This window comes from Larus michahellis, chromosome 5, assembly GCF_964199755.1.
Source record: "Larus michahellis chromosome 5, bLarMic1.1, whole genome shotgun sequence".
In the NCBI taxonomy this organism is placed as follows: Eukaryota; Metazoa; Chordata; class Aves; order Charadriiformes; family Laridae; genus Larus; species Larus michahellis.
Window position 1 is genome coordinate 11,263,659 of NC_133900.1, and position 27,412 is coordinate 11,291,070.

At 46.6% G+C, this 27,412-nt stretch overlaps 2 protein-coding genes across 8 annotated transcripts; one reads left to right on the plus strand and one right to left on the minus strand.

Moving 5' to 3' along the window:
• Positions 1–1,062: 1,062 nt before the first annotated feature.
• On the minus strand, positions 1,063–15,077 carry LOC141743808 (estradiol 17-beta-dehydrogenase 11-like). 2 transcript variants are annotated; one of them, XM_074588779.1, is made up of 8 exons: positions 14,456–15,077; positions 12,459–12,566; positions 7,503–7,634; positions 6,192–6,298; positions 4,777–4,914; positions 4,400–4,516; positions 3,652–3,810; positions 1,139–1,761 (listed from the first exon to the last, which is right to left on the minus strand). In XM_074588779.1, exons 1-8 carry the CDS (start codon positions 14,663–14,665, stop codon positions 1,674–1,676), a joined length of 1,059 nt encoding a protein of 352 aa, XP_074444880.1. In that variant the 5' UTR covers positions 14,666–15,077; the 3' UTR covers positions 1,139–1,673. The 2 variants fall into 2 exon arrangements, with proteins under 2 accessions (XP_074444879.1, XP_074444880.1); XM_074588778.1 differs by lacking the exon at positions 3,652–3,810 and having other exon boundaries at positions 1,063–1,761.
• NUDT9 (nudix hydrolase 9) lies at positions 13,977–25,782 on the plus strand. 6 transcript variants are annotated; one of them, XM_074588776.1, is made up of 9 exons: positions 13,977–14,083; positions 14,195–14,430; positions 17,209–17,442; positions 18,898–18,993; positions 19,762–19,848; positions 21,206–21,317; positions 21,728–21,874; positions 22,124–22,208; positions 25,219–25,782. In XM_074588776.1, exons 3-9 carry the CDS (start codon positions 17,252–17,254, stop codon positions 25,392–25,394), a joined length of 894 nt encoding a protein of 297 aa, XP_074444877.1. In that variant the 5' UTR covers positions 13,977–14,083; positions 14,195–14,430; positions 17,209–17,251; the 3' UTR covers positions 25,395–25,782. The 6 variants fall into 6 exon arrangements, with proteins under 6 accessions (XP_074444877.1, XP_074444875.1, XP_074444872.1 ...); XM_074588774.1 differs by having other exon boundaries at positions 13,982–14,430; XM_074588771.1 differs by lacking the exons at positions 13,977–14,083; positions 14,195–14,430 and adding an exon at positions 14,988–15,519.
• Positions 25,783–27,412: the final 1,630 nt, after the last annotated feature.

Here is a 27,412-nt window from a genome sequence, read left to right on the forward strand (position 1 = left end):
GAGCGGTGAGAAGGCCACCTGGAGCCTTCCCCTGCGCACGCTCTGCTGCCTGGCCCTGGCACCCGCATTTAAGCCCTGGCCTTGGCCCCAGCCCTTGCGTGGGCTCTGCTGTGGGTGTGCCGCGCCTGGCTCTGTACCTCACGGATCCTGATGTGGCTTCGCTTCTCGGTGTGACCAGGGACCTGCCCCGTCCCTGCAGCCTGGCCTGGTGGTCGGCAGACTCTGGCTGACCCTTTCACTGTTGTGGCACCTTCTCTGCGTCCTTGTCCTTGTCCTTGCTCGGGAGCTGCGGGGCAGTGCCCCGTCGGTGCAATGCCGGCGTCACCCCCACCTTCTCCTGCCAAGAATCCTCGCTGCCCCGCTCCCTTGCACCTGGAAGGGGCAGAGCAGGGTTGGGAAGGTAAAGAGCACGATCACACAGAGATGTTGTTGCTGCCGCATCTTCTCCAGTCAGCGAGGCAGCGTTTCAGAGAGGTGGAATACATAAGCCCTTAGGCTGATGCAGATGTGTTTGAAGAGACGGAAGTAAAAGAGGTTCTGTGGAGGCACATGTGCTCTCCGGTGTCTGGATGGGTGTAAATTAGTGCTGTGATGAATGTGTTAATTAGTCAAAATGAACACGTATTCAGGAGTTTCCAGGAGTTCAGGCCTTCTCTTGCATTGTGCCCGGGTGCAGAAGCCTTGTGGATTTCAACTTAAACTTTCCTGATGCACATGAACAACGGCTTTCCCAGCTCAGCATAACATTGCTCTTTGAATACACGAGTCCGACTTAGGCATACTGAAGCAGACAGACTGCAGGATTTTCATTAGGTTGGATTATTTGTCTTGTAACGTAAGGAGAAAAATAGTCCAGCTTGGTCTGCATTCTCATGTAATAAATCACATGCTCTAGCATGCACGAAATTTAGGAGGGCACACTAATTTTTAGAGAAATACTGCATAGTTTTCACAGGAAGGTGCCTGGGAATTGCAGATGAGCAGTGTGAGAAATGATAGGCGCAAAGGGTGTATTACTTGAACCTCTAGAACCTGGTCATGACTTTCACTGCTGAAGACGCCTTTGTGTTAACAAACTGTATTTATTTGGAATAAGGCATGGTGCTAATGCATAATTGATAATGGATGTAATTAGGTATGACGTTACAAATGAGGCTGTATTCTTTCAGGTACTCACTACAGAAGCACACGAAACTGCGAGTGTTCAATATAGAGCACATCATTGCTTTTAAATTGGAAAAGAGACACTGAGGTGAAACAGGCCACCCACCTGCTCTATAAATTGCTTCTTGCAAGATACCTTTGCTCTCAGGGATGAGTTTGGATTAACACGTTCTCAGGCAATGCCTTTGCACTTAAGTAGGCATCTGTGCTGTCCCAAAAATGGCCTTCGTGGGAATTCCCCTCTGCCTCAGCACTAGGAGACGGAGGCAATGCGATGCACAGACAAAGCAGCCCTTTAGACTTCAAGAGCTGCATCTCTGCTTTGTTATCACTCCACGTTACGCAGGCGTGTTCCTGCTGCAGGTGGGGAACAAACCCTTAGGTGCTTGGCAATGGGGGCCTGGAAGCATCTGTCTTAGTTCTGCTCTGCATCAAACCAGCTGTACTATGCCCAGCACATGTTCTGTTTTCACTCGTGCCTCTGGGAAATGAGAATCATTTTTCGCGTTTCACTGGGTGCTTCTCTGCCCAACGACTGCATCAAACTTAGCATCGGTCAGCTTTTTCAGAACATTCAGGGCACGTTCTGGAAGCAACCTGAAAGAGATAATAACATGACAGTAAATGTAGGATAAGCGATGTAAATAATGGGAAAGGCAGCACCACAGGTGAAGGAAGAGCTGGTCTGGGAGTGCAAGTGTGCACAGGCAGCCTGAGACCCAGACTTAAACCAGGCATTATTTCCAAAGAATCCCTAGCCCTCTGTCTATTTTAACTCCAATCCCACCCATCTGCTTTAATGACAGTTCCAGGACAGGTATCTACTGGGCAGTATTTGGGTTGTAATATTTCTGCAGGATCCAAGTAAGTTCAATATTGAGCAGAGGTAGGTGCGTATCGAGTGTTTTATGCTCTGAAAAGCAGCAGGCCTACGGAAGGATGAGACGTTAAAACTCAATTGCAATTTCCTCTCCTAGGATTTCTTCTCTTATGAGTCATGTCTCTTTGTTTGCCTCTGCCCCAAATTAAGACAAAAAAGCAAAGTTATCCTAAAGGCTTTGACAGCATTAGGTTTGACTTGTCTATGCTTCTGCAGACTTCCACTGTCAGCATGCAGCTCTTGGACATGCAAAAAGGCTTTTTTCCCACTGTCTGGTGTCAGGTTTTACAAACAAGATGTTACCAAGTGTTTCATGAAATACTGCTGAAGTTAACTGAAAAGTTAACTTAGTTGTTCTGATGTTAATTCCAGATTTGGAACCTCAGCTCTGGTAAAAACACCTCCTCAGCAGAGCAGCTACAGTGGATATTAAAGACGTGTGAGAGGACAAATCTTACTCCATGTGGCAGAGAGAAGCAGTAGAGCGCTTTTGAAGCAACTTTCCCAGCCTATGTGACCTCAGTCTTTGGTGTTGACGTGAAGAAACAAACACTAATAAACAGGTTCTCAACCCCGTCTGAAACTGAGCTGGGGCTGGTGTTGCAGTGAAACTGTTGTTCACAGGCCCAAGGGAAATCATAGAATCATGGAATGGTTCAGGTTGGAAGGGACCTTAAAGATCATTTAGTTCCAACCCCCCTGCCATGGGCAGGGACACTCCGAATAGACCAGGCTGCTCAAAGCCTCACCCAGCCTGGCCTTGAACACTTTCAGGGATGGGGCATCCACAACCTTCCTGGGCAAGTTGTTCCACCACCTCACCACCCTCACAGTAAAGAATTTCTTCCTAATATTTAATCTAAATCTACCCTCCTTCAGTTTGAAACCGTTATCCCTTGTCCTATCATTACACTCCCTGATAGAGAGTCCCTCCCCATCTCTCCTGTAAGCCCCCTTTAGGTACTGGAAGGCTGCTATAAGGTCTCCCTGGAGCCGTCTCTTTTCCAGGCTGAACATTCCTAACTCTCTCAGCCCATACTCATGGCATAGGTGCTCCAGCCCTTCGCTGGATCATTTTTGCAGCCCTCCGCTGGACCTGTTCCAAGAGGTGTATGTCCTCCTTGTGCTGAGGACTCCAGAGCTGCACGCAGTACTCCAGGTGGGGTCTCACCAGCGTGGAGTAGAGGGGTAGAATCACCTCCCTTGACCTGCTGGCCACACTTCTTTGGATGCAGCCCAGTATGCGGTTGGCTTTCTGGGCTGCAAGTGCGCATTGACAGCTCATGCTGAGCTTCTCATCCACCAGCACTCCCAAATCCTTCTCCTCAGGGCTGCTCTCAAGCCATTCTCCACCAAACCTGTATTTGTGCCTGGGATTGCCATGACCCAGGTGCAGGACCTTGCACTTGGCCTGGCTGAACTTCATAAGGTTTGCACAAGCCCACTTCTCTGGCCTGTCCAGGTCCCTCTCGATGGCATCCCTTCCCTCCAGAGTGTAGATCACACCACACAGCTTGGTGTCATCAGCAAACTTGCTGAGGGTGCACTCAATCCCACTGTCCATGTTGCCAACAAAGATGTTAAACAGCACCAGGCCCAGTACCGACCCCTGAGGAACGCCATTTGTCACTGGTTTCCACATGGACATTGAGCCATTGACCACAACACTTGGAGTGTGGCCATCTAGCCAGTTCCTTATCCACCGAGTGGTCCATCCATCAAATCCATGCCTTTCCAATTTAGAGACCAGGATGTTGAATGGCAATCTGTGAAGAAAAAGTGTTCTCTTGTTCTCCCTCTCCCTCTCTATAAGTCTGTAGAGCAGTTGAGTTCTGCACTAAGAATATTTAGCTGCAGAAGGTGCATCACAAGGACCTATAAGAGGGCTCAGAAAAATCTTCATGTATGATGTCTGCTGTTGTCATTAGAAAACCACTGCTATTTCATTACCTTGTTATGTGTTCTTCTCATACTAAAATATTTCATGTGGTGGTTGTTTAAAAAAATTGTACTCTCTCTTGCAGACAGTTACACATTATCTAGTTACTTTGATATTGATCTCAAACCTGGACTGATAAATTGCTGAGTATAGTCATGTCAAATACTGAAGATAATACAAAATAAATGAAACTGGGTTGAATGTGAATTTCTGCTGTCCAGCTGTCATTCCAGGGTTTCTCTATGCTGCCAAACCATATCTGTTACTACCATGAGTGCAAAATGCGGTTTCTCATAAAGTAACTCTTAATCTTGAATCAGATGTTACAAGTTTGAGGGCTGCATACTCAGGTATTATGATATGGTATGTTTCCCCTTCTCCCCTCCTTTTTTTTTTTTATATACTTTGCTACTTACATTTCAGAAAGTAAAGCAATGCTTAGATGTGATGGAACAAAAACCATTTTCTGGTTGGTCAGTATTCCTTCCATCAGGGCCTCTACAACTTCTTCAATCTCCAAAATCTTTCCAAGCCTACACGGGAAAGCATACACGTAAGAGCTACTGTGGTAAAACAGGGGTGGGACCAGCTGATGTAGGATGCTTCACATATGCACAAACTCAGGTCAGTCAAAGGCAATCGCTATGTGGGTTGAAGAACACCGCAGATTTTCTTTAGCCAACGGTATATACTGGTTTTATATCGTCAGCTTCTATAGTCAGCCTAAAGCTGGGGCTAATATGTAGTGCCTTGATGCAAAGGAAGGACAGGAAAGCAGAGTTTCGATAGTTACCTTGTACTGGGGTTTTTGACAAATCCCGTGTTTATAAAAACCGGACAAAGACACGTAGTTTTTATTCCATCCTTTCCCAGGGTAGACAGCTCCTCTGTCAGAGCTTTATGAAATCCAACCGCAGCAAACTTGCTTGAACTGCAGGAGTGGAAAAAGCCCACATGAGAAGGCAGAAATACTATTTTTAACTTCCTACACCTGGAAATGGCCTAAAAGATCACACAGCACTTACTAGAAGGCAAAAAAATGCAGTCCACCTGAGAAGAAAGGGCAGGGAATAAATCTAACTTCCCCTGTGCCAGAGTGTAGTGCTGGAGTCGATATTGCTGCTTACAGCAGTACTTGTGGGACGCAGAGCGGGTGTCTTTCAGAAAAAGTCACCTTAGTGGTGAACAGACAGACGAATGTTCTTAGAGTTCTCAGAAAATGGGAACTAATCTGCATCCATTGATGGACTTCCTATTCTTCCCACGTGAGAAGATTCTTAGAAGGAATTCAGCTTCAGTCTGTAAAATTAAGAAGGACGGGCAGAGTCGAAATGGCGAAAAAATCTCCACTGTTTCTCATACCACGCAGGAGTGTCTTGGGACATTTGCATGTGAGCTTTGAAATAGAGGAGCGATATGCAGGCAAAAGGTGAGAAACATACTGCACAGAAACGGGAGCAGGCCAGGAGTATAAATTAACTCCAAAGACAGTGGAGCCAGAGAATCAGTTTATTGAGTGCTATTCATTTGGACAGTGTCATCCCAGTAAAATCCCTGGCTGGGGAGTTCTCACGTTGCTGACAGTGAGTGAGGCTCTAAGGAGTGTTCCCAGGGGAAGATTGCTCTGCCGGGAGCTGCTGTTATAGAAGGCTAGATCTGACGCAGAATGACAATATGCAATCTACCAGTTTTTCTGTTCACGTACAGTGATTTTTCTAGATGTGTTTCAAGTAGAAAGGCAATTTAACCTCATGATGGCAGAAATATTTCTATACACTAGTCACTACCACAATGGTAGAAAGACCAAAAGCTACTCATTAGGGGTTTACTTTACAACACTACAACAACTCACAGAAGCGCTGCTTTCTCAGAAGGAGAAGGGAAGGGGATACCTTTTTTGCTGCTAAGCAAAAGCCTGGATCGGTGAGGGAGAGAAAAAAAGGAGAAGCTTTCATTAGTCGATGAGTCACATGACCCTTCCTTCATGCAAGCATTGCTCCTCATTCAGTCAGAGCTAATAAGCAAATCGGTGGGAACCTCCAGGCATCCTTAAGTGCTGGCTGTTGTGCTTTTTTCCACCTTGGCATGGTCCTTTGGACGTACCGTATTCAGTGGGAGGATTCTTTGAACCAAAACGTCTGTGCTTGCAGACGGCGAAGACACAATTAAAAAAAAAAAAGGAAGAGAGCAGATTTTAAAATCACTTACCAGTAAGCCACCATGAAGGAAGTCACCAAATGACCCGCTGCTGAAGCCACCGTGACAATGTGACCGTGGTTGTTGTTCATCATGGTTGGCAGAAAAGCTCTTGTGGTCTTGAAAGTCATTTAAAACAGGAGACAAAAATGCAGGGGGAGACAGGGAAGGAGGAAAAGAACAATGTTTTCTTAGGCATATTCAACACTGACCCTGACTATCATTAATTCAGTGACTAATGCTAGTGCTAATGCTATGTCCTGCACAGCACCTCAGATTCTCAGAGCCACAGAGATACCTGTTCTCCATTCAGGTGGTACAACTGGCAACCTAGTTTCCAAATGGGAATATTTCAGGAAGTCCGCTATAAACAGCAGCTGATTCTCCCATCTTTCCTATGCTGCTCTTTAGGTTACGGGTGTCAGCAGCGGCGCTGGCAGTGTCTCACCCCAACAACCTCACAATAAAACGTTTGTCAATCTATAGCTTCTCTTTTCGTCTGCCACAAACAACAAGTCCTTAACAGCTGAAACCCTCCCACTCTGCAAGCCCTGCTGACAGCTGCCCTACCCCCGGGGTCAGCTGCAGGCGTGCCAAAGACCCAGTGCCCAGCTCTGGTAGGGCCCACCTCGACTCAGACTGCTGGGAGAAAGTCCGCAGAGAGATGAGAGGCAGCAGTCACGAGGAGGGGCAGGAGTGATGGGAGATGGGCTCGGAAGTACCTCGTGGAACCAGGAGGGAAGGCGGTGACACAGCGAGGTACAAACCGCGAGGGGAAGAGCACCCGGGGAGACTGGCCATGCTGGTGGGTGCAGTCAGGGAGGGGCCAGTCCTCACTGTGCCGCTCTGGCTGGGCTCTGCTGGGAGCTGCAGGGCTGGCCCTCCCCAGCCCTGCCCAACCTGCACTTGCCTGGCCATTCGGTGGCCCAGTGTGCCAGTGTGCCAGCTGCCTTTTGTGTGGGTCAGCTGATAAAAGCTTTGCTTTGTATTTTTCAGCCGTGTATCTTCTACTTGCAGGGTCTCGGTGCTCAGCTGCGGGTGCCGAAACTACCTGATGCGATAAGGATCACAAATACACCTACAACAGAGACCAACCCACGCTCGGATGAAGCCGAAATGAAAAAACGGGGCCAGGCTCAGGTCAATGTGAGTCAGGTCAATCAAGTTTCCCAACAGTCAGTCTAGCTGGGTGCCCCTGTGCTATACACGTCCGAAAGACGCTTTTGTCATTCACTGGCAGCTGAAAATAATTGTTAGTCTAAATATACCTCCTCAACAACGCTCCCAAATGAAGGTAGGTATGAAGATGGTAGTGGCCCTTACCCACATGTGAGCAAGAATGTTGACTTCAAACATCCTTTCAATTTGGTGGTCCTGAGTCGAGAGCAGGTCGGCAGCTGTAATCACACCAGCGTTATTCACCAGGATGGAGACATCTCCAATGTCCTTTTTCACCTTTTGGACAGAAAAAAAACAGAAAGGTGCGTGTCATTTGTTACCAAAAAAATGCAAGGCTGGGGAAGACAATTCATTCAACTCTTAGCGTTGTTGCTTTTAGGGAGAGGAAGACCCTGTGGGAGGAACTGTGCAGTAGTACCAGGAAATCTGCTTTTGATCTGATGCTTCTCCCTTAAATGCTACCAGTGTTTACAGTCTTCCACACGTTGCCTACAGACACAGCGTGCTCTGTGTAGTCACAGTTGGGACTACTGACGTTCAGACTGTTTTGAGCCAGCTGGGCCATATCCTTTACAATGAAATGTTTCAAATGTCCCCGCTGTTGTCCATGTGCTGTTCAGGAAACTAAAAGGTAGAAGTTCCTTCAGGGGCCGGAAGTCAAAAGAACAAACTTGGCAACGAGGCGTGATAGGCTGGAGCCTCACAAAACAGGATGAGGCTGGCTGTGATCTCGGAAGCGCTACTTCGCTCTCCGCACAGGAAGCGGCAACAAGTGGGCAGATTCCAGGGCTTGCATGATTTGCACACAACCCCTCTTTGTAGGAATGTGTCTGAGAGAAAATGGCCATGTGAGCCAGCCTCCCTACTGTGAGAGATTAGATTAAGAGCAAAACAGGTGGTAGAAGATGGAATTAGTACATGGGAAAAACGGGAACTGAGAAGGTAGAAAACATGTTGTGCTAATGACTGAGCAATTTACTGTGCGAATTCTTGTAACCAATCTGATGTGTGAATGAACTGCACGCACAGCGCGGGGACAGGGTCACTGGCTAATCAGAAATAAGCGAGTGGCGTGTACGGCTACAACACAGGGTCTAAAAGATGATGATCTGTGCTTAATAAGCGGCTTCTGTTGATTCACATTGGACCGTCAGGAGTCCCGTTATCTCTCCTCAGATGGTGACCCCGACGTGAGACCAATTGGCGCTTGGCTTGAGCAACGGAACGCGAGGGGCGGAAGACCCAGAAGGAGATCCACCGGCTGGAGGACGGCTCAGCTGGACTGAGACCGGGCGGATTGGGCGGCAATCCGGAATAGAGGAAACAGACGACGTGGCCACGGACACCCAGAGAGAGGTGAGCAGCCGGGGCAGGAGATGGGGCAACAAGTGACAAAAGAAGAAGAGGCTGTATTAAGGCTTCTCCTGCATATCCTAAGAGAGGGGTGAAATACGATGAGCGTATGCTCCGAAGGTTGTTAACCTGGTGCAGAGAGAACGGATTTGCAACAGAGCCCCAGACAGCTTTTAAACCAGAAATATGGGAGGCTGTTGGGAAAAAACTGTGGGAAGTGATAAGTAAAGGAGACAAAGAGGCATCACCGTTAGCGACGACATGGTGGTTAGTGTTATCGACCTTACAAGATATGAAGGCGGAGCGAGCCACGGCGGCCGGGGCTTTTGCAGCGTTACAACCCACGGGAGGGGGATCGAACAGGCCAGGTCCGAAGGTCTGGGACGATCCCCTGCTGAGCCCCTCTGCTCCACCTGAGGCCGAGGGAGGAGGCAGAATGTCAGCAGAGAAGGACAGAGCTGGAGCTGTTTGCTCCTGCCATTGCCCGCCTCGCCCCCTCCCCTCCCCAGTCGTCTCCCTGAGATGGAAGTGCTGGTTTTGTGTGTCTGCTGTGGAAGTGTGTGTGGGCGCCAGCTTATACCTACTGATCAGCACCTGTGCTACTGTTTGCTTTTTGTTGTGTGCAGTGTCGTTAGGTGACTCCCCTTGAGCAGGTGTTCTGCCCGGTGTGGTGCTGTTCTCGTATGCAACTAGGGCTGGCACTCCATCAAGTGAAGAAGTTTGTATATAAACAATGTTTAGACGTAAGGCGAGCGCGCCCCAGGTAGATACACCAGGATGGGCCGTAGAACTGATGGAAGTCCTGAAATATTGGGGGAGTTTTCACCAGCCGACACGTTTACGGTCTCGGGAACGGCTCGCCTGTGGAGGGCGTATCGCTGGTTGTTTGTTGTTTGTCTATAAGGTCATGGTTGATTGGGAAAAGGAGTTGAGCCAAAATCTATAGGATGCTCTGTAGGAAAATAAGAAACTTAAGGAAAAATGAGAAACTGAGCTCTTGTTGAAAAGGCAGACTTTTATGTCAGTTGTAAGTGATGGAAAGAAAAAAAAAGAAAAAAAAAGAAAAAAAAGGAAAAAAGAAAAAAAAAGAAAAAAAAAAGGAAGGGAAAAAAAAAGAAACCAAACAGGAACAATTAGATGGGAAATGTGCCACGTTAGCACAAAAGTATGCCATACGCATTACGAGAAAGCATCAGAAAAAGAGAAATAGGATACCTGATTCAAAGCAGTACCATAGAGATATGGTTTTGGTTTTTCCCTCTATGTGTCTATGTTATTGCATGCCTTAGTAGATTGCTCTGTGTTATACCCTGCGGGACTAAAATGAACCCCAGCAGAGGCGGTCTCTTGAGCAAGGGGGTGGAATGTGGGAAAGCAACGAAAGATCGGCGAGGAGGATTGTAAATACACTCAAGGGACTCGCACCTGGGTGCTGGAAAACACCTATATCACACCTATTGTTATTCAGTCTCGGGTGCTGGCAAGAAAAACATTTGGATGACATAAGCCTGTAATGGAGTCACAGACACCTTATCCAGCTGCTCGAGAATCTTGGCCTGTTGTGGAAGAAGATCAAAGCACAGTACCAGCAAGAACAGGGAGTCCGCGTGCGCTCTTGCTAACGAGGACTCTTTTGCTGCCAAGGATTCGTGATAACAAGGACTCTCTTGCTGCGAAGGATAAGTTTAACGATGCGACTAGTCCAGCTATGTCTGAGTTATTGCTAGATGTAGATAGTGTTCGATATGCGATGTTGCAAAACAGAGCTGCTACTGATTTTTTGCTTTCAGCTCACAGACATGGTTGTCAAGATTTTAAAGGACTGTATTGTATGAATCTAAGTGACACATCCATCCATGCCCAGCTGCAGGAACTGCACCCACCAAACCAGCAACTTGTGGAGACCACGGGGTGAAATCTCTTTGCTGGCTGGACTTGGGGGTGGGGTGGGTTGAAGCAAATTATACTCATTGCCTGTGTGGAAGGAATTTGTCTGTTATGTTTGGTATGCTGTTTGCCGTGTTTAATAAGCATTATACCATCAGTTGTAGATGCCGCTTTGCATCATACCCTTGTACGAGTTGTAGAATATGTTGCTCTAAAAACTATGTGTGTATCCATGAGAATCCGACCCTCACAGAAGAAGATAACAAGAAGGGATTACAACAATGGAGTCACGTATCAGACAGCCGCTGTTAGCAAAGCTGGATCATGAGTTTGGTGAGACTCACTGCATACGCTGGCCACGCGTGCGGTGACTCGAGCCTGTACTTTTCTACTCAATCCAGTGCAGGAGAGTCTGGTGGCACTCGCTGCGTGCACTGGCCACGCGTGCGGCGACTCTAGCCTGTACTTCTCCACTCAATCCAGTGCAGGATATAGGGGGGCTGTCTCGGGTCAGAGAGGGGGAGAGAGACATGAGCGAGGGGGAGAGAGACGTGAGCGCACTTTGAAGATACAGGGGATGCCCTGAAGCACTGTGTCTGCCCCCGCCCCCCCCATAAGTTCTATGTTCATTAATCCCAACAGCTCAGAAGGCATTACAGCATGTTGCAAGATAAGATATAGTCTGCTACTGCTGCAAGACGCGTTGAACACCTTCCTACAAGAATTTCAACTTTATGCCCTGATAGGACAGTGGGATGATGCACTCGCAAAGAGCCTGACTGCATTAGGGTGGGTATTTATTGCCTTAGCAGGGTTCTTTTTGATTCTGTTTTTAATTGTGTTTAGTATATAACCTGCTAAGAGCGTCACAACGAGTAGAAGCACAAGTCATGGCAACCCTGTTAATAAATGGTCTGGTGTTAAACAAAAAAGGGGGATATGTGGCAGATCTACGAGCAGAGGCCTGCGTACGGCCAAAGACACAGTGGGCAGAGCACACAGTAAACACAGAGCCAAGAGAACAGTTCATACCCTCACTCCATCCTCTGACGACCATATAACATTTTCGAATCTCGGACAAAGAATAGGGCTAAGTATTCTTCCTTCACTAGGAACAGCAACGGCATTAAATATGTTGAATAAGATAGGGTGTTGGGCAAGTAAACAGATAAACCTTACAACTGAAATCATATCTAGCTTGCTTGCTGATGTTGATAGCATTCGGCATGCTATGTTGCAAAATCGAGCGGCTATTGATTTTTTGCTATTAGCTCAGGGTCAAGGATGTGAAGATTTTGAAGGTATGTGTCGTATGAATCTTTCCGACCACTCATCATTCATTCATAAGCAGTTACGGGATCTGAAGGATAACATGTCCTAATTAAAAGTGGTCAAAAATGGTTTCAATGATTAGTTAAACTCATGGGGTATAACGGGATGGTTATCAGACTTACTAAAGCAAGGGCTCATGCTATTATTGGTTATATTATTATTGATTATGGTAGCCTCGTGTGTTCTCCGCAAAGTGACTGACATGATAAAAAATGCCATGCATAAGGTCTGGCTGGCTCAAGAAGAAAAAGGGGGTATTGTAGGAATGTATCTGAGAGAAAATGGCCATGTGAGCCAGCCTCCCTACTATGAGTGATTAGATTAAGAGCAAAACAGATGTACGGCTGTGTACGGCTACAACACAGGGTCTAAAAGATGATGATCTGTGCTTAATAAACGGCTTCTGTTGATTCACATTAGATCGTCTGGAGTCCAGTTATTTCTCCTCACCTCTTCTCTTGTTTTCCTGACTTGTCTGAAAATCGAGCACGTTTGGGTAAGCCTTAGGATGTGCCCTTGCTCCCCTACCTTCTCTGCAGCACTGTAGATTTCCTCCCTTTTGCTGCAGTCCACCACAAAGGCTTGAACAGTGGCTCCCAGCCTTTCGCATTCTGCTGCCGTGTCCTCAACGCCATGCTGTAAGAGGCAGAAAAGAAAGACATGCATGTGAAACCGTACCCTGCCCACATGGTGCTGCCTGGGCACTGCGGCAGACCAGGTAGAGGCTGAAGATTTGTCCTGATCGCATAACCGCTGCCAAGCCCCTCAACAGCTCACGGCTACCCAGGCAAAGAGCTGTAGCCGCGGTCCACGGGAGGACGAGTATTCCAACCTTAAATTTTGGAGCAGCGTAGAGTGACTGCCACAAAGAATGTGGCAACAAGAGTGAGTTTGCCTTTGTAAAGCATACATAGCTAGGCTGCAGAAAGCGGGCACTCGGTGACTTTCACAGCACAGCAGGCAGACACCGTGATTGTAAGCAGAGCTCTTCAAACACAGGCCCAGCTGACTGCCCCCAGATAAGAAAAGTGCCTTCCTGTATTCACAGGCCGGATGGGAGAACAGAGGTGGGCTCCAAAGTGCACAGTGCAGAGACACATCTCTCACGAGAAAAGCATTTGACACACACAGAACAGAAGGCTCCCCTAAGGCATTATGTCAACCCGCTGAGTGAGTGCGGAAGTCACTTTGCTGTAGGCTTGTCCCCAGGTGCCAGAAAGCCGTGCCAGTGGGGAGCTGTGCAGTGAAAACCCCCACTTCACAAATGGCCTGGGACAGGAGCTGTGCGCGCCCCTGGGGTGGGTGACCGGGCAGCTCCACTCCGCTCCAGCTGCTGCTGAAGGCCGATGGCCCCCAGGAACGAGGCCTTTCTCAAGGCAGTTGGATCTGGGAAGCACGCTCCTAAAACCTTTGGGATCCACCACCTCCTTCGGCATTGTATTTCAGGGCCTGCTTACACCCACCCTTGTAATCTATTTCCCAGCACCAAAGCCAGGTTCACTCGCTACTAAGTTTATTCGTTTTTCCCCCACTCCAGTGAACACGGACAACACAACAGCAGCCCTTTACACATGGAGAGACCGGTACCATGCCTCCTCCCGCCCCTCCAGAGCCTGGCCTTAGCTATGATGCCTACCATGAACAGACACTGAAAATATGCAACAATATCCTTCCTAATTATGCAACCCCTTACGCTAGGCTTGTCTTGGGTTTTCATTGTTTGTTTGCTTGTTTCTGGCGGGCTAGGTTTTTTTTGCAGCTTCAGGATGACACCATGAACTCCTCTGCAGTTTCTAATCCACTGTGTCAGACGTTTCGCGTGCACTGCTGCCCAGCCACTCACTGACTCTCTACAGCAAATCACTCCTATGCACACCAGTTTGCCTTGATCCCTACTGACTGATACTCTGCATGTTTGCACCTGTCCGTCCTCCACTTGCCAATGCCTTTTTGTGCTCTAGTGCATTTAGCTGAAGTAGAGTTTGAGCTAGGGTAAATGTTTAGCAAGGAGCCCTCTACACGTGTAACTGCGCCAGAAGGCAGCGGGGCTCACACACAGCTCAACGCAGCGATGCCCATCAATATGAGTACACGGACACGTCTTCCAGCTATGTACGCAAAATATCTGGGGCCAGAAAGAGAGCACGCAGAAGGTACACCTGCTTCTCTGTAGAAACGAGCTTCTGATCCGCGCGTGCCTTTTTCTGCCAGCTTGGGCAGCGGTTCCAAGAGCAGCTTGCTGACCACCGCCCTCCCTCTGGCAGGTACTCTTTGCCGTGCTGTGCATGCTGCCTCGCTGCCTAGCACTGAGTCACTCTGGGACCCGGACACCCACATCCTCCGGTGCCAGTGGGGCCAAACCCTCTCCTGGCGCTCAGCGTCCCAGCTGGTAAGCCGACCGCAAGCCCATGGGAGCGGAGGTGGAAGGAGGTGCTGCGGTTGCAACCTGGATGCAGCCCTTCCTACACTACTAAAAGCCCGCGGCCTCGAACGTTAACAGGTCAGGACACAAATTGTACCATTACCTTATTGATGTCCCACAGAACCAGCCTGCTTTGACGCTTGGCGAACTCGAAGGCAGTCGCTCTCCCTACGCCATGGCCAGCACCCGTGATGAGCACAAGCTCTCCGCTGACAGACTTTCTCTTCACGGGGACAAACAGCTTCACAAAAGCCTCTAAGTAGGAGTAGATGAGCGTACCCAAAAACAGGAGAAGACCCACAAACGGATTCATCGTTTTTTCTGAAAGTCTTCTGATTGCAGAACGGAGCTGGGCCCTGAAACGCCTGACGGCGGCACAGCAGGCAGGGGCGTAGCGGGGGAGGCACGGCTGTGCGGTGATTCACGGCTCATGGCCGCTCCCGCACGGGCTCGACCGACCGCTCCCCTCCACCACCGCCAAGGGGCGCCTTCGTCCCTCCGGAGCACGCTCCGCTCGCCCTGTCAGTCACGGCCCTCTGCCCCGGCAGGCCTCACCCCCTCGCCGCCGCCCGCCCCGCCCCGGCCGGGTCGGGCCTCAGCCTGCCCCCGCCGCCCCTCTCGCGGAGCCCGCCATCGCCGAGGCGGGGCCGCCGTCGGGGCGCGAGGAGCGGCGGCAGCCAACGGTCCAACCGGCCGCGCGCCCGGCCACCCCTCCCAGTGGGCGCAGCAACCAATTAGTTCCGGCGTGTCGTAGTTCCGATTGGTGTTGCTGTGCCCAATGGAAGGGGAGCTTGTAAAGAGGGCCGTTGGCGGCGGTTGGTCGTGAGGGGCTGCCCTGTCCTGCGCTGCCCGGCTCGTTGCGGGCGCCGCTTGGAGGGGCGTCGGCAGCATCTCGCCGGCTCCTGCCCGCGGCTCGGAGCGGTGTGTCTCGCCCAGCAGGTTCAGCGCCTGCTTCTCACGCCTGTGCCCGGGCCCAGCTCTGCGGAGCTGAGACGGGGTTGCACCTGCCGAGGTGGGGCCGGTGACGGCGTGGATGCTACTTCTCGCCGGTGCCCCGTATGCGGTGGCTGCGCACGGTCTCGCTCGGGCAGTCGCCGTGTTTTCTTTCACCGTTGCGCTGTCTGCCCAGCCTGCCCGGTGTGCTCTCCAGCGCCACCCGTCCCTCAGGTATCGTGGCCTGTTGGTGGTGAAGTTGGGCCAGGCTGGGGCTGGTGCTCCTGAGTCTCGGAGCCTGCCTGAGTCGGTGGCTCTGCTGGCGTTTGGACCCGTTGAGGTGGTGCCCAGTTCCCAAGGGAGCAGCCACGTCATCGCTGGGCCAAGACCTCAGGGCTGCCTTGCCATCCTTTGCTAGCTGAGGGAGAGCTTGGCGTGGGATGTGCTGTGTAGCCGAGGGTGTCCGCTTTGGACATGGCAGAAACAAGAGTCAGTCTGTCCTTTAAACTGATGCAGTTCTTGAAAAATATGAAACTGATGTGACATTGACCTGCTGTACGGAGGCTGGCACCCTACCAAGTCTGCCCTCTTCCCCATCTCTGTTAAAGATTTTATGAGCCTCAAGTGGTTTGTGAGTTGAATTGTGCTCTTGAGAACATCACCTCAAGTTGTGATAGTATACGGATGCTGTAACTGTGACCAATGAATTCTCAACTTCAGCGTGAAGCAGAACCTACTCTCCTAGACGCACCTGAAGATTTCATAGCATGAGTGAGGAGTTTAGACCTGGAACTGCTGTTTTTGTAAAAGCCTAGCCTGTTCTGGGTTCAAATAGCAAGGTTAATACTTAATGTATGAGTTGCTTCTTTCTTTTTTATCTGAAACTCATTGGTCCCATCATCACTTTGCTCAAATGTTAAGGTGTTAAAACCTGGATGCATTTTTGCAGAGGAGATAGATTTCCTTATATGCTGGAAGTGATTCTTTATTGATTTAAAAAAAAAAAAAGCATTTAACGAAGAACTTGTATCTTGCTTTTAGAGTACTCTTCTAGGTTAGAGCTCCTTGCTGAGCTTTGTGCCTCTTATCTACAGTAATCCTGTTTATTTTTGTAATAGTTAAAAGAAAAAGGTACCGGAAGGCTGCTTTGTGTGTTGAAATCTACATAGAGTTTTTAAGAGCTGATGATCAGGCACTATAACCTAATCTGCGGTTAAGTATTTTATTGTTGACTGGTCTTTCAGCTCCCGAAAACCCGTGGCAAAATAAAATCGCTAGAGGTCTCAAGTATTTTTTTCTTTTAACTAGTTTGACAGTTCTACCCTTATTTGAAATTGAAAAACAAAGTATGTGTTATCCTACGTGGTGTTGCACAAAATGCTATTTTGCTGCTCGCAGCAATTTGTAGAGCTCTGTTGCTCAGGCTTTTGGATGTTTCGTTCTTGCTCTTACATGGCCTACCACTAGATGTGAGAGCAGGACTCTTGTAAGCCTGGATTGGTTTGTTGATGAAATGCCCACATGGAGATTTAATGCTTAAGCAAGCCTTCCTGCTGCATTTATGGTAAATATCTTGGAGGTGTTCCTTGTATATTATTAATAACTGGTCAGTGTTCCACACAGTCTGGAATGGCAGTTCTAGTTCTCTGCTTCTCACTATGCTATGAAATCTTCATGTGTGCCTAGCAGAGTACTCTTCTGCTTCAAGAAGCTGGAGGTAAAATTAAGAATTTGTTTGTCCAGGCATACATTTGCATGATATCTGAAAGAAGCAATAATATATTACTGAGAGCTGTTTAGTGGAAAAAGCCTAGTCTGTTCCATTTGCTCTAATGTACTATGCAGATCTGGAATTAAGTAACAAGGTTAAAACCTAATGAATGAGATGCCTTTTTCTTTTTTTTTTTTTCTTTTTTCTTTCAGTAACTCATCTGCAAACTGTTGGTCTCGTCTTCATCCTTTTAACATGTTCAACAATTATAATAAGTTCTACCACAGGAAAGCTCTTACCTCCCCATATCCAGGATCACATGTTGAGCGTAGCCAAGTTCCTGAAGATAAAGTGAGCTGGCTGATTGAGTGGAAAGATTATAATCCTGTGGAGTACACTGCGGTGTCTGTTTTGGCTGGACCCAATTGGGCAGATCCCCAAATCAAGTGGGTGGAAATTGTGCCTCTCTTTCTCCTGTGAACATAGAAGCAGGAAATAGTGATCATCTGAGTTAATAAAATCATTGGCTTAAGTGACGTGTAATTCTACAGTGACGTGTGAAAGTCAAGACCTAGAAAAATGGTGGTTAGAGAACTGAATGGTTTGGGTTAGCTGTGAAGGTCTTTGACCCATGATTTTACTGAGCTGGTGATGGAGGTAAGAGTAGTGTTAATTGGAATAATGGACGGCTGTTGGTGCTGAGTAGTGCTGCTTCTCTGTGTTGTAAAGAGCTAAGTAAAACTCTCCTAATTCTGCTCAAGAATTTGGGAGAACACTTTCATAATATACTTGCTTGTTTGTTTATGGATTGAAAGCAAGATGAGGAAAGAATTAAAGTAGAATTGTAGTTCCTGAGTTCAGTGCTCTGACTGAGGCAACATGACAGGTTGAATGCATGACTGTAATTCTCTTTTTGTGAATGTCTACATCCATTTTTATTGATTCTATGAATATATTCTCCTCTCTAGGAATCCTGTATGCTTCTTGGCTAGAAAGTTAGATGCATGCATCTAGTGTAACTTGTGATAATGGGAAATGGTGATTCCTGTGTATGCACATCTGTGTAGAAAGATCAGAAGGTAATGGCCCTTGAGGTTTCAGCCTTACCTTCCTTGTTTCCCGTTGCTGTGTGAGCATGTGCTTCCATCTGGTTTAGTGTTCTGCGGATTGCACGGCATGCCACTTCTCAGACTCTGTAGGGCTGCTGATGTCAGCAGCCAAGGCATAGCTGGGAAAGTGTCAGGTAATCTTCTAGTAGGTGTTAGTAATACTTGAAAATGCAGAGTCGTTTTTTAGGTATTAGTGTAATTTCTCAAACAAACTATGTGTGCAAGAAGCTAGTCAGTAGTTTGAAATCTGTGATGGTTTGAGAGAAATTACTTTTGGGAAAGCAAATACGCTTCTGTAGACAGGTAGCTGCTTCTCTACCAGTTTTCAGAGATGCACATAGGAGATTGGCATTAAGCTAATTTTGAAAATTGGTGATTATTAGCTTGTAACTCTGATAAATCATATCTAATAAAAAATTCTGCTCATTTTTTTTAAATTAGCAAAATCTCTTTTAGTTTTATCAATGGATAGTGTCCTATGTTCTCTAACCTTAACAAGAACACATTTGGAACACTTTGGCTAAATGAAAATCTGGAGAGATGCAGTATTAAATACTTTAGAGGGGTGCACTTATGCCTGCAGAACTAAATACGTGACTGTCATCAGTAAATGTTGAGACTTTATAGCCTTCTATAGAAAAAGGAGGGCCTACAATTTTAAGTTCTGGTGAAAACTGCTCACTGGTCAAATGGTTCTTGCTGATCTGGTGGTTAGCCTTCAAGCTTTTGTGGGGCAGAGGGGTGTTTTGTGTTTTATAACTTACTGCTGTTAAATTACTCTTTCCCACACAGTGATAAAGGTTTTTCTCCCAAATTCAATGAGAGAGATGGAGAAGTGGAGAGGAAGAGTCTGAATGGCTTGTATGTGGTTGAGAACGGGAGACCCCAGTGAGTGCTTTTTGTTTGCATATTTAGTTCAGTGATGTAGTTTCAGAGCCCTTGCGGGTCTATCAGTTTTCATACATGGTACCTGCTAGAACAAAATCAAGATAGTCTCCCCTAGAGAGAAGGAAAAATGATACCTCAGAGACAGAGAGTTCTGTCTAGAAGAAGGTTGTGGCAGAGAGGCACTACGTCTCTGCCAGCACTACCACAACAGAGGGTTGTAATGACACTGGAGTTGAAGGGGTTCTAACGCTGTTAGTGGTAGGGTATGTTGAATTAATTGTTTCCACAGTTTGACCAGGTCTTGGGCTCTGAAGCTTTTGTACCGCTTGTGTGCTGTGTCAGAAACGAAGAGTATTTCCTTCCACTGACAAATCCAGACATAGCACAGATGGGTAATCTCACCTAAAAATAATTTCTTTTCTTTCTGCCGTTTGTACATAATTGAATGCTCTGTGCATCTGTAGTCTGGAAAACTAGATTCCATTTTCAGATGAGGTTGTGTGCACAATGGGAGTAATGCTTCATCGGGAGTACCTCAGGACACAATATCTGGGAAATGACAAGGCCATTCTATATATTTCCTTCCCGTGTACTATCAAACACAAAAAGGTTGATGAAGGGGGAAAATCATGCCACATTTGGTGGCGCCAACTGTGTGTTGCTATGCTTTCCTTTGTTGTTATTTAACCTTCTCTAAAGCTGCTTTTTGAAAATACTTTTGAATGTGGGGAAGTAAATATGTTTAATGTACTGTGCCACTTATTTCAGAAATCCAGTGGGAAGGACTGGCCTCACAGGCAGAGGATTGTTAGGGCGCTGGGGACCAAACCATGCTGCTGATCCTGTTGTGACTAGGTAAGGGCCAGGTGACTGAAAATTGCCCTGCAGTAGAGCAAAAAAACTATGCATTTTGCTTTTTCCGTGCATCTCTGGACAGGATATTATTTTTCACAGGCCTTTTGTGTATGTTCCTTTATGCGTAAGCCCATTCAGACATGAGTATCTGAACTGAGAGATACATGGACATGTGGAACATGAATTTCATATTTTTTTAGTCTTTGTCTCTGGAAAAGAGTAAGGACTCACTGTTCATGACAAGCAATTGCTTTGGAAATGCTGAGGAAGTAGATTAAAAAAAAAAAAAAACAACCCAGGAAGTGTAATTCAATAGAAATACATTATAAAAATAATCTTCAGTAACGAATGCAAAAACTGAAAGGATTGCATGATATTTTGATACTGGTATGTGATACGCCAAAAGACCTTAGATGAGGCATTGCAGGAATAGGTTTTTCTGTGATAATGACTCAACTGCAAAAAAAAAAAAAAAGCAGTGTGCCTGCTTTTACACTGTAAGAAATACTAACTTGGCCTAGTATATTGTAGGAGGAGGTGGGGTTAGACTCTTTTTTTTTTTTTTTCTATTATCAGTCTATGCTCTGTTTTAATGGTGCGTTTACTAGCAGGATCTGTGTGTACATGCTAACTATTTACACAAAGAAAGCTTTCAGAAAAGATTGTGTAGTTAACAAAGGTGCAAGCTCAGAAGTGCCATACTGAAGATAGAACCATTGTGAAAATAACGCTAGTGCATTTTACTACGTCCCCTTTTCAGAAGGCTGCCAAAGGTACTGAGTTGTTTCCTGAAAGTAAAAGAAATGCTGGTTTTATTTTGTATTTATTTAGGTAGCTTTTTGCTTTAACTTTGGTAGTTCTTAATTCTTTACTGAAGGCAATGGTGAGTGTTTATGGCCTTGTGCTGGTGCTGGGTGAGTGGTTCAGAGGTGTTGCAGCCTGCATGTACCTTCTGTTCTAGCAGAAGGCGTACTTATCCTCTCATTAACGCACAACTGCAGCTCAGTGAGCATTACAGCTGATAGGGTGTACTGGACGTAGCTCTCAAAGAAGCGGCTGCTATCACAGGGCTACAGAAATGTGGCTCTTGGGTGGTTTCTACCCTTTTGGCTGAGGAAGACAGAGTTGGTAGAGGTGTGCAAAACCCTCTGTGTTTTACCCTTAATTGTGATCTTGCCAGACAGCATCCATTGATGTGTTGTCGTCGTCATCCCCCGTCATCCTTGTGTCCCCCCGGACTGTTTCTCCTGCTTTCTTTGCCCCTGCACAGGTGACAGCATGGGCGCGTTGCTGTTTCTGTCCCACGCCCTTGTGTCAAAAAGCAGCAAAGCATGTTCTTGTTTGTCGTTTGCTGCAGGTGGAAGAGAGACAGAAGTGGCAATAAAATTGCTCATCCGGTTACTGGCAAAAACATCTTACAGTTCGTAGCTATCAAGAGGAGAGACTGTGGGGAATGGGCCATTCCAGGGGTAAGAGCAAAACTCTGGAGACAATAGACATTTTCCTACTGGTAAGACCACAAGGTGTGCGCGTGACAAAAGAGTGGTTTTTGATGAGTGGCCTTGCGTTGCAGAGGTGAGGAGAAATGCTCCTTAAACTAGCTTTGCCCAAGCGCTAGCTGGTGTGCCTTCTGCTGTTTGCCTTGCAAGGTGGTATTCGTATTTAATTCTGACCATGTCTTTTGCATGATGCAGGCACAATTTAATCCGTTGCAGTTCTTGAAGGATGTGCATGCTCACTCTTTACAACTAAGTGCAAAGTTATCCCATGTCCAGAGTATGGTGCAGACGGATGTAATATACTAAGAGCCAGTCAAAGGTGACTAAAAAGAAGTGGAAGCTGAGGGATAGTCCCCTTTTTTTATTTCCCTCTCTCTAAGGGGATGGTGGACCCAGGGGAGAAGGTTAGCGCTACCCTGAAGCGAGAATTTGGGGAGGAGGCCTTGAACTCCTTGCAGAAATTGCCTGAGGAGAAAGTGGAATTGGAGAAGCAACTCCACAAGCTCTTCAGCCAGGAACACTTTGTGGTGAGCTCTGTGTCTGTTGTAATAGCCTCTTGAGCTATGCATGTAACTCACGGTTGTATGGAACTTGAAAAAGTGTGGCTGAAATGAAAAGAAGCTGTGATGTTTGGGTTGTCATGGTGGTGGAAACGGAAGGGACTGTTGAAAACTCTGTAAGGGCAAATGTGTCAGAGGGAAAGCAAATATCTTCTTATTGACTCCACCTTGTTTGTTGTGACACTGAGCTTGTTTTTGGTTTGTTCGGGGCCTTAGGTGTACAGAGGATATGTGGATGACCCTCGTAACACTGATAATGCCTGGATGGAGACGGAGGCTGTGAACTATCACGATGAAACCGGTGGGTATCTCCATGTGTGCTCTTAGTTGCCTTTTACTTTATATGTTGATTTGAAATTGTGCTGTATGTTGGGCTGAGATTGGCAATGAAATTGGGGGAGCATGCAAGTCAGGTGTAAAATATTGGACTAAAACCAATGGGCATGAGAGTCTCTTGTCTCCTAAGATGTTCAGCCATGACAGGTAGCTGTCATTCCCCGTTGGTTTCTGTCAATCTAGAAATAAGGAATGTATGGACTTTGCCTGAAAATTATGTATTCATTTGTTAGCTAGTTCTAAGCTATGGGCCATGTGCCTTCGTGTGGATGTTGAACATTGGACAGGAGTTCCTTCTTGTCACTGTATTTATCTTGAGTTGGTTTAATTTCCCTTTTTAATGAGTCTGGGGTGGAAGGATAGTCTGTTTCTTCTGTTATTTTTCCATTAGTAGTTAGTGTGTGCTTCAGAAGCATTGTCTCTGGCTGCTCGTGGATTTTCATTGCATTTATTGCTTTGGTCTTTTAATTGCTCTGAGACCTTTTATCTCGGTTACTCTGCCAGAGTTAATTATTGGACCTTATTTTACTCGTATAAATCAGTAGGAATGGGCATACATTGCTAGTTCTTTGATTTATCTTAAAAAGTGAGAGATGAGGATCCAAGATAATAGACTAATCTGTTCATATAGTGACACTTCCACTGTGTTTTGGGTAGTAGGTACCAGTGGTGAAGTTTCACATGTCACTGGTCCTTGATTTATCAGCCCCCAGAAACAGTGAAGATACTGTTCCTTTGATCTTTGTTTCTAATACACATTTTGTAATATTTTTAAAAGCTTTTCTTTGGCTGTTGTCTGTGAAGTCCTGGGACTCTTTTTGGAACCAGAGCAAGAAACTTCAGAGAGCAGTTCAGAAGCCTTTCTGCATCCCTCCTTAAGTACTATTTTTGATATTGGGGCGTCTAGTAAAATTGTAATTATCCTGGTGTTTCATAAGCACATATAAGTTTCAGAATTCGGTTTGACCAGTAGAAGAGTACCTGAAAAGGAAGCAGTCAAATGTTAGCCAAACAAACATAAATCAAGGCAGAGGGATGCGTCTGGTCACGGGTTTCTCGTTCACTCTCCTTTAGTTCGGACCTTAAAGTTTTTTCTGGGTCCAGGGCATCTGACAGAGCCACGTGGAGTCGCTACATGGTGTTACACTCAGCAGCTAATTGACTTTGCAGAATTTCAATTTGTTCTTGCAAGGATTTTATTTTCTCTCCTTCTGTTTTCCTGGTCAAATGTCTATCCTCCTGGGCTGCAGTCAGTGCTGCCCCTAATACCGCACAAACTATAGCTTTTCCTTTACCGAACCGCAACTTTGGCTCCTTCGCAAGGGTAGTGATATGACTTGCCACTGGTTCTGGATTGTGCCAATTATCATGGGCCCAGACCATTCCCGGCGGAGTAGGACATGCCTTCTACTCCTTCAGTTTTTCCAAAATTGGGGAGCAGTCAAGCACAGACATTTCTGGGGCCGTTATGGCTTGCTACTGCTCGAATCTCCCCTGGCTTATAGCTGAGAGGCCACTTTCCGGACTCTCCCTGTCCACAGCCGGATAGAGAACTGGTATCCCTTAGGCCAACGGGTAGCAGTCAGGCCTTTGCTCCTGCTCGAACCTCTCCCAGCGAGGCTGCTTCCTGATCCTGCCTGTCCGACCAATGCTGGATAGAGAATCGGTGTCCCTTAATACGGGTAGCAGTCAAGCAGTAACCCCTGCTTGAACCTCTCCCGGCTTATAGCTGAGAGATCATTTCCCTTAGGACCTTCGGACATCGAGAAAATCCTGTCCGTGACGCCATTAGGATGTCACATCCCATCTCTCAGTAAAGAGAGGGGGTAAGTGACTTTAGATTCGTAAATTCTCAACGGTGCAGACTAAGGTGAGATAAATCTCAAGGTCCATATAGACCATCTATAGGTCCATATAGCTTACCAAAATGTTTAGTATAGGTCTTACCAAGTCCGTGATAATTGGTTAGGTATATAACAAATTATGGCAAGTGGTGAGGTATGCATTGTGTGACTTAGAGAAAAGAGAAACTGAGGGATAGAGAAAGGAAAAGATGGAGAAAAAGACAGAGATAAAGAGATCACCAGTCCTGGTTCCAGCGTCTTTTTCAGGGAATCTTCCCAGGCATAAAAATCTTCCCAGGCATGGTCGTCTTCTATTGTTTCTTCTTTGTTCCCCTCTAGGGGCATTTATTTGCCCCTTTTATGTTTGCTGAATTAGCATGGTCCACTCCCCTTGCTGAGGACAGCCTCGTCTCAGGTTTCTCCCTTCTCCCAGGTGATGTGTAGCATGATTTGGGTCGAGAGATGAGTGCCATAGACATACATATTTAGCATGATCTCTATAATCTTCATTAGCATATGCAGGGTGTGCGCTTTCCTATGCATTTCGCGGATAATGAAGCAAAGGTCACTCCTCGGACACAATGGCCTTGAGAACGGAGAACTAGCAAGCTCACCACACGAGTGGCAGAACTATCCTGTCTTCACAAGACAGTTCTCCCACACTTTCAGGCGCCAGAAGTGTTAGCCTTATCAGTTCTTTGAAGGCCAGGCCTGCATTATTTATTTCCTTGTGAGTGTTTGAGGCATTCCATGGAAGGCTTGGAGGGCCTTCTGCGCCTCATCAGGGAATTTATGGCCTGTCCCTTACAAGAGATTGGCTAAACTTGTGGTAGTGAGTACACGTTGTCATAATAATTTCTATTACCTTGTCGTGCTGCTGATGGTACTCTAGGAGTGGTGACAAGGAGTTAACACCACCTCTGCCACTCAGATTTGCCTTAAAAATAGTGCAAGTATGAAAAAGGTTTCTGGCACAGAATCCATGAGCAACTTAATTGGTTTCTCTCTGAGAAGGAGTTGAAGGTTTCTGCCTGTGAAGGAGCCATGTGGAAGGGTGGAACTCTTCAGATGTGAGAAGAAAAACCAGGAAAAAGATGCAATAGCATATCCTAAGTCTTGTTTTTTGAACAGGTGAGACAATGGATAACTTGCCTCTGGAAGCAGGCGATGATGCTGGAACAGTGAAGTGGGTTGACATCAGTGAGAAGCTCAAGCTGTATGCAAATCATAGCTACTTCATTAAGCTTGTGACTGAAGAAAGGGGAGCCCACTGGAGTGAGGATCCTGGTCCTGGGTGCTGTGAGTGATGTAAACAAGGAACTGACTGACACCAAGGGGAGCTTTGAAAGTTTTCCAGCTTTGAAACAGATGACACTGCCCTTCTCAGTGAAAATTCCATGAAATTCAGCTGGCAACAGCACTTGTCAGTGATAAATAGAGGCTTTTGCTTAAATAGAGGTTTTGCTTTCTTGTCTTCACTATTTGCAGCCATTTCATCATAATAACTGCAGATTTGCATGACATCATTGGGATTATGACTGGTTGTAGTTCAGAGACTGTTCACATTTGCTATGTATTTTTGCACTGACTTCTTGATAGAAGCGTGAATCCTTAAGGATGTGAGACTTGTAAGATGATAACCTAAAGAATGATTTAAATTAAGTGCAACATAATAAAGTGAGTTGTTTCTCTTAACGTGTCTTTTCATTGATTTTTTTTATTTTTTTTTTTATTTTGAGAGATTAGTTTTCACACTTAATTGCTTTTTAGCTTACAGTATGGATGGTAGTCACATCGGAATGTCTGACAGCGCCCCTATCTAAAAAGATAACTGTTGGGGGATGTAACCTGATGACTGATTTTGGGAGCTGGGTTTTGAGGTTCCTCTCTTCCCACTGCTTATGGCACTACAGCTGTTGGGGAGACTGTGCAATAAACAGCGTAATTGGAAGTATAATCTTGTAACTTGTGCTTTTTTTGTTTTAATGGTTTACGTAATGTAAGTTGCAGTCAGGAGGCTGACGTGTGTCTTCTATGACACTTATGCTGATAACAAGATGCTGTGGTTTAGCTCTTTGGCCCAGGTATCTATGAGGCTGTGTCAGAAATGAGTCCTGTTGTCCGACTCACTTCTCTCTGGGGTACCATGTCACCGCAAGACTTGTTTTTCAAGGCCCAGGACAGTGTTCTGGGCAGTGGCATGAGGCACAGGGTATGTTTCCAGCCATCCAGTGGTTGCTTCCACCATTGTGAGCACATAGCGCTTGACGGGTTTGTGGCAGTGTGATATAATCAATCTGCCAGGCCTCCCCATATTTATATTTCAGCCATCGTCCTCCATACCAAAGAGGCTTTAACTGCTTGGCTTGTTTGATTGCAGCACATGTCTCACAGTCATAGAGGACCTGTGCAGTAGTGTCCATGGTCAAGTCCACCCCTCGGTCACGAGCCCATCTATATGTCGCATCTCTTCCTTGATGGCCTGAGGTGTCATGGGCCCATTGAGCTATGAATAGTTCACCCTTATGTTGCCAGTCCAGACCCACCTGAGCCACTTCAATCCTAGCGGCCCGATCCACCTGCTGGTGGATCCTCCGTGGACTGGATCTGATGTTCCTCCATGGACCCATTCTTCGGTACATGGGCATCTACATGGCATACTTTCACAACCAGATTCTCTATCCGGGCAGCAATATCTTGCCATAGGTCGGCAGCCCAGATGGGTTTGCCTCTGCGCTGCCAGTTGCCCTGCTTCCACTGCTGTAACCACCCCCACAGAGCATTTGCCACCATCCATGAGTCAGTGTAGAGATAAAGTACTGGCCATTTTTCTTGCTCGGCAATGTCCAAAGCCAGCTGAATGGCTTTCACCTCTGCAAACTGGCTCGATTCACCTTGTCCTTCACTGGCTTCTGCAACTTGTCATGTAGGACTCCACACAGCAGCCTTCCACTTCGATGCTTTCCCACAATCTGGCAGGACCCATCAGTGAACAGGGCATATTTCTTCTCTTTTTCTGGCAGTTTATTATATGGTGGGGCCTCCAAAAACTCACAATGCCTAAGAAAGCTTGTGTTTCCTTTTTACTAGTTGGTGAAGACATAGCTGCTATTTTGTTGATCACATCCATTGGGATCTGATGGCATCCATCTTGCCATTTTATTCCTAAAAACTTGATCTCCTGCACAGGTCCCTTGACCTTACTTCATTTATGCCAAAACCAGCTTTCAGAAGGATTCGGACTATTTTATTCCCTTTCTCAAAAACTTCTGCTGTGTTTCCCCATACGATGATGTCATCGATGTATTGCAGATGTTCTGCAGCT

Bases quoted from the DNA above. Each gene is read 5' to 3' on its own strand.
- LOC141743808 (XM_074588779.1), bottom strand. From the start codon at position 14,665: ATGAATCCGTTTGTGGGTCTTCTCCTGTTTTTGGGTACGCTCATCTAC. The intron at 12,567-14,455 runs GTAATGGTACAA...TGCCTCTTACAG, and splicing joins TTCTGTGGGACATCAATAAG to CATGGCGTTGAGGACACGGC. The intron at 4,517-4,776 runs GTAACTATCGAA...TTTCCCGTGTAG, and splicing joins GTCAAAAACCCCAGTACAAG to GCTTGGAAAGATTTTGGAGA.
- NUDT9 (XM_074588771.1), top strand. From the start codon at position 15,386: ATGCTACTTCTCGCCGGTGCCCCGTATGCGGTGGCTGCGCACGGTCTC. The intron at 21,318-21,727 runs GTAAGAGCAAAA...CCTCTCTCTAAG, and splicing joins GGGAATGGGCCATTCCAGGG to GGGATGGTGGACCCAGGGGA. The intron at 21,875-22,123 runs GTGAGCTCTGTG...TCGGGGCCTTAG, and splicing joins TCAGCCAGGAACACTTTGTG to GTGTACAGAGGATATGTGGA.